This window comes from Manacus candei, unplaced genomic scaffold, assembly GCF_025592945.1.
Source record: "Manacus candei isolate 608988 ecotype Guabito, Panama unplaced genomic scaffold, ASM2559294v1 h1tg000010l, whole genome shotgun sequence".
NCBI lineage: Eukaryota > Metazoa > Chordata > Aves > Passeriformes > Pipridae > Manacus > Manacus candei.
Window position 1 is genome coordinate 865,001 of NW_026138058.1, and position 6,028 is coordinate 871,028.

At 47.1% G+C, this 6,028-nt stretch overlaps 1 protein-coding gene across 4 annotated transcripts in view; it reads left to right on the top strand.

Annotated features, from left to right (window-relative positions):
• ZCCHC7 (zinc finger CCHC-type containing 7) overlaps positions 1-5,339 on the top strand; it is an 87,155-nt gene extending 81,816 nt beyond the window's left edge. For 3 of the 4 annotated variants that reach the window (XM_051777603.1, XM_051777602.1, XM_051777601.1), the window contains exons 9-11: positions 558-653; positions 3,389-3,506; positions 3,912-5,338. In XM_051777603.1, the coding sequence (XP_051633563.1) occupies positions 558-653; positions 3,389-3,506; positions 3,912-4,363 (666 nt within the window). In that variant the 3' untranslated portion in view covers positions 4,364-5,338. Of the gene's footprint in view, positions 1-557; positions 654-3,388; positions 3,507-3,911 lie in introns of all 4 variants that reach the window. The other variant, XM_051777604.1, reaches the window with a different exon arrangement.
• The last annotated feature ends 689 nt before the right edge of the window (positions 5,340-6,028 follow it).

Sequence of the window (6,028 nt, forward strand, 5' to 3'; positions counted from 1 at the left end):
CAGAATTCCTGCATCCCTTGTTGGTCCAGGTGCCTGCCTGTGCCAGTGGACCGTGGCATCACGTCTGTGCTGTGGGGTGTGAGACCTGTTCCACATTCTCACTGTTGACTGTGGCATCATGGCTGTGCCAAGGGGCCCAGGATCACTCCCCCATTCTCTCCATGGGCTGTAGCATCATGCCTCTCCAACTGTATCTGACCACCCCAGGGGATGGTGGGGCATCTGTGAGAGCAGGACAGGACAGAGGGACAAGGAGGATGGGAAGAGATAAATCAGCACCTTATTTTCTTGCATTCAGAGCTGAAATAACATGGCCAGGTGGAAAAGGTGCTGGGGATGCCTCTTCGCACCACATTTGTGATACTCAGGCTGAGCCTCACTCTGCAAAATTACAGTAACAGGAGCCACTTGCTCCTTCTTCAACTTAATATTCTAACAGCAAGCAGGAATGTATTGATCTAAGCATAATAAAATTATATTTATGTAATTTTAATTTATTTTTAATTCATCATTCAGAATACTGCCATGCTTAATGCTTGCCCATTTCCATCTTCCAGACAAAGCCAGGGCCCATCAAAACAGCCAGTGCCCACTCCGAGCGCTCTGTGTCCATGTACTGCTACAACTGCTCCCGCAAAGGACACTTTGGATACGTAAGTCTTGGCAGTCTCTATCTTGGAATACATTCCTGGGCTGGAAATCCATCTCTGCTACACTGTGTGGTTTGAGGAAAGAGCTGAAAGAGCTGAGCTGGTGCCACACAAGAGGTGTGTGGTCACAGCACTGCTGCAGTCGGTGGAGGCTGATGTTTGAAGTGATCTCGCCCATCTAATTTAAAGATAGGAGGGAAAGGAAAAGTTACTATCTGTCCTTGGCAGATTTATTGATTTGAGTCTGCCTGAGAGAGAGAAAACACTGGAAAACGGGCAGTTGCTGAATACAGCTTTTTTTTTCCTTTCTTTTTTTCCTTTCTTTTTTCCCATTAGTGCCTCACTGCCACGTTCAACATCACATCAGTTTTTTCACCCAACCATTCAATCAGCCCACCCATTTGAATGCTGTTTTGGGAACGTTCCAGTTCTGCCTGCTTGTTATGATCCTCATTTGTCTTTTCTTAGTTTAATTCAACATTAAGTTTGGCATCACCCTTCTGTAAGGTGTAGCCTGGTGAGGGAGACGTCCTGAGCTTTAAGTGGCTTCAGTAAAAATGGGAGGTGTGCTGCATCTTCCAGGCTGTTTTGATGATATTTATCACCTTTTTCAGTGCCTGTTGTGAGAAGTTCAGCTCTGTACCTGCAAATACCAACCCAAAGCAAATATTTGAGGTTTTTCTTTCATGGAATAAGGGCAGGAGCCACAAGTATTCCAGAAAACAGATGCTATTCAGGCACTGAATGAGTTTAGTTTATTGTTTTCTATGGCTTAAACCCAGCAAATTGCAAGCAAATTCCTCCCTTCCCTTCCACCTGCTCTTGTGTGTCAGCCCCTACAACTACCCAATATGTTTTGTTAAAAGCTTGGGCCTTTAGGTTACTTTAATTTTACTAAACTGTCAGAAAGTTACACCGGAAGAAGACAGCCGTACATGGATACAAATAAGGCTGCTGTAAAATTAATTAGTAATTATTAGGGATGCTGTAAATTAATTATTTAATTTTTAAGGCTGCTGTAAAAATAATTAGAAATTATATGGGAGGAGCTGGTGGTAATTACTTGCATACGAAGTGGTAGAAGCTGTATAAAATCAGCAAGGGAATGAAGTGACTCGAGGACATTTTATGGCTCTTGAAGTTCAGAAAGACAAAGTATTTTTACTAGAGTACAAAGAGCAGAAACAGCCTGAGCAATGACTGAGTGAAAGGGGATGAGCTGATAGCAACACAAGAGGACAGAGATACCAGATCTTTCCATGTGACACCATTCCCAGAAACAGAGGCAAACAACCTGCAAAAAAAGGAATTCTTCATTAAATTTCAGCCAAGCGCATGCCAAATAGAAGCTGGGAAATACAAAATACATCCAAATTGCATCTCTGGTGCACTGCGCCTCTGGAAGGGAGAGGGAAGCGGGCAGGAGGACGCACAGCGACAGGGACTGCCCGAGTGACACTGAGGGGTAGCAATGGCACATGCAGGAGAGCTGCTGGCCCTGTGGTGCAGACACCAGGTGGGCAAAAGCTCCTGACAGCTCCTGGAGATTGTGAGGCACAGAGCTCACTAGCATGGCTTCACACTGGAAGAGAGTGGACTTAGGCTGGATGTTAGGAAGAAATTCTTGGCTGTGAGGATGGTGAGGCCCTGGCACAGGTTGCCCCGAGAGTCTGTGGCTGCCCCATCCCTGGAAGTGTTTAAGGCCAGATCGAATGGGGCTTGGAGCAACTTGATTTAGTGGAAAGTGTCCCTGCCCATGGCAAGGGGTAGAACTGGATGAGCTTTGGTCCCTTCCAACCCAAACATTTCTGGGATTCTGTGTTTCTGTGATCTGTGCAGTATCCAAGAAGAGAAAGGTGGTGAAGCAAAGCACAGCAGGTAGCAAGCAGTTTGCAAGGATAATAAAGCACCTTGTTACATGGTACCTGGAAAAAAGGCAGAACTGTGGGAAGCATCCCCGTCAGCCTGGCTTACAAAACATGGCTAAAACTGTGTGTACACCGGTGAAAAAATTCACATGCCTGATCCAAGAGTTTGGGGAATAGGCTGACACGCACGTGGTGTCGGAGCCAGCCCCTTTCTTACCTCAGCTGACTGTTCAGGGCTCTCTTCCTTTTCCTCTTCCCTGCACTCCCCTGCACACCATCCTGAAGCGGGATTTACTTTTGGTTTGTCCCTGTGAGAACATGGCACATGGTAGGAGTGCCCACCCTGGCTGCTGTCAGGCTGAGGGGAGATGCTGCCTTGGCATTGCTTCTCACCCCCTTTTGGCCTGCCACCCCTCTGCAGATGGCTTCACCCCAAATGAGCCAGGTGCCAGGGCTGCTCTGCCATGGCACTGTTTGTCTCCAAGGGGGCCGGGTGTGTGGGAGCAGTGGGAAGCAGCGGAGTGGGTGTCAGGGTCCTGCCTGGCAGTGGGACAGCCCAGTCCTTGTGTCCAACAGCACTGTCAGCAACTCACCTGGTGTTTACCTGTCCTCACCTGCTCCTTCTTGCCTGCTCGAGGGGCCGGGGGGATGCTACAGTGGTAACTGCAGAAAGACAGAGGACTCCTGCTGTGTGCTCACACAGTTCCAGCGTTTGGGCGTGCACAGGAGGGATTACGGATTGGTAATGAAAATGTCAGTGCTGGCCACACCCCCTGCAGGTACAGACCAGCCCCTGCAGGACCTGGCCCATTTCTCTTCCAGGAAAATTGACACTTAGCCGACTCTGGTGACCTGAAATGTGTTTTGCAGGAGTGCTCGGAGAAGCGGATGCAAGGGAGCATGTTCCCCACTTCTCCCTTCATCTACTACTACGATGATGAATGCGATATCAAGAGGAGAGCAAATAGGTTAAAAAGAAAGGTGGCAGGTACGGTGTGGTTTGGGAGATCCCTCCCACCTTTCAGTTCTCCATTTGCTGCTTTTTAGAAACACTGTGGAATTATTTTCAAGCATCAGGAAAAGGTGCATGGATTTGAAGAGGTAGTCTGGTAGTAGTAAAAGATTTGTGACTTTATTCATCCATATCTATCATGGAAATTGATTATGTCAAAGTCGCTCGGTGGGTATTGTCAAGTTTTAATCATGAGAAATGCCATAAAGTAACAGGAAGGGAATTAAATCGTAATTTGTTTAGATTATAGGCTGGTGACATGAAAATATCTGTCAGAGATAAATTTTTGTCCAATTAATACATACTTAAGGAGAGCTGTGATGGCTTGGGCACCAGGTTTTGGGGTTTTTAGGTTTGGAACTAATAGGCTCTGTTTTCCAGACCTGCAGGAAGCTGGCCTTCTGCCGGAACAGCCCAAAACACCATGGCAGGAAGAACAGCTCAAGGGGCACAGCCACAAGAAAAAGAGCAAACCTTGGAAAGGACAACACGGGAAACTGAACAGGAATGGTGAGCAGTACAAGAAGATGAAGGTGTCCCAGGCAGGGAAATCCCGAGAGAAGATGAACAGGAGGGGTGTTGAAATCCGCTGTGACCCAGAGGGAGACTTCCCTCGGGGGTGCAAGCAGCAGGTGTGCAAGGGCGGCAAGGTTCGGCACAAGTCCGTTTTTCAGGCGTTCTCAGGCAGAAACGCTGGGTGTGTGCAGGAGCCTCTGGAAGGTGTCAAAAGGAAGAAGAAATGGAAAAAGCAGAAAGATGCTAGTCCTGACAGCAAGGACAATCTATTCCTCATAAAACAGAAGAGGAAGAAGTCCAAACAGAAATCCTGGTAACAGGGGGATGGGCAGGTAGCACTGGTATTTGCTGGCTCTGGCTCTGCCTTCTCTTTATTTCTGTCTCTCTCTTAGCACATGAATTTGAGCCCGTCCTTGAGCCAGCATGCCAGACACATACTCAGACCACTCTGTCTCTGAGAACTGTTGCTGTGGCCGGTGGGTCCCAGTGCTCCCACGTGGGGTGGTTCCAGAATAGGCTGTATGTTTATTTTCTTTGCTTGGGGATTGTGGGGGGCATGCTGGATTTGGCAGGGTCTGTTTCTTCACTGGTGAGATGTGGTTCTGCTGTCAGAGCAGGATCTGCTGCCATCGAACACGGCGCCTTCGGAGCCGGCACCAGGGAGACTTGCATGAGGAGAGGTCAGGATGGAGAGCAGGAACGTGGGGGGTAAAGCACATCCCCCCAGCCATCATTCCTCTCCAGAGCGCAGAGGGGAACTTGGCACTTTCCCTCCTTCCTGGAAGGGGCAGCCAAGTCGCTGCTTTGCACTCTGGGATGCAGCAGTTTCCTGCCTCACACTCCCGTGTGGCACCACAAATCCACTGCCCTCGGTGCTTGGCTCTCAGGGCTCCCCCGAGCCCCATCCCTGCCCCTGCCAGCTGGGCAGAGTGAGCAGCTGGGCATGGAACAGAGTTTACATCTCACACTAAATCCGTCCTTGTTCCCCTTGATGTGGAAGCTGTTTCTGGAGAAAAGAGAGCAGAGTATGAAGAACATACTTGATTCCAATCATACTGTGCTAAAATTTAATAATTTTTTTCAAATACAGTTATTTTTGTACACTGGAATTCAGCGTGTTGTGTTAAGGTTTGTAAGAATGAAATGCTTCATCAAAGGACTAAGCCAAATAAAACTTTACATGAGGAATATGAAAAAAGTGGGTTTGTTCCTCATTTCCCTGCATTCCAAGTATAATTGAAAGCAGTATTGTGTTCTCCTTCCTGAGCTGAAACTGTCACCTTAGGCAAGAGAAAAGGAAAAAAAGGATAGTATTTATACTCTACTGTTTTGAAAAGGAAATTACTATACCTTGCTACTCTGTGACCTGCTCTCTACTGTAGCCACTCCTTTTCTGAGCTGCTGATGGTAACTAACAGCACAGTGTCACTGAGGTGCAAGTCCTCTCCTCATGCTGCAGTTCTGTTTTAAAATTAGAAACTATTTGTACCCTTCAAGGGTACCTGGAAAGGGAAATGGCACCTAAGTTAAAATTCAGGACTGTCATTCTGCCAGTGTTATCCCATACTGGTACTCCCCAAATTCATCAGGTTTTTGTTTGGCAAAGTCTCTAGTGAGAACACAGGCATTCTGGTGATCCTGTCACCCCATCCCAGAGGTGTTTGGGGCAGAGCTACACCTGCAGAGTACTTGGGAACATAATGCCCAGCTTTGCTTCAGCGTGTACTTGGCAACAAAAATTGATTTTTGCTTAACTTCATTGATTGCTTGATTGAAAAGTTCATGATGATACCACAAAAAAAAAAATTGGTTTTAACCTTAATGAAAAAAAATTAATTCCATCCCCAAAAATGCTTGCCCTTAGCATGGAAATTACTCTTTTCCTGGGCACTGTGTTTTGTGTCCCTTTTTGGTTTTCAATACTGGGTTCTATTTGAGTAAAAGTTCCATTGGCCTTTAGACAAACCAGCACAAACCTGGCA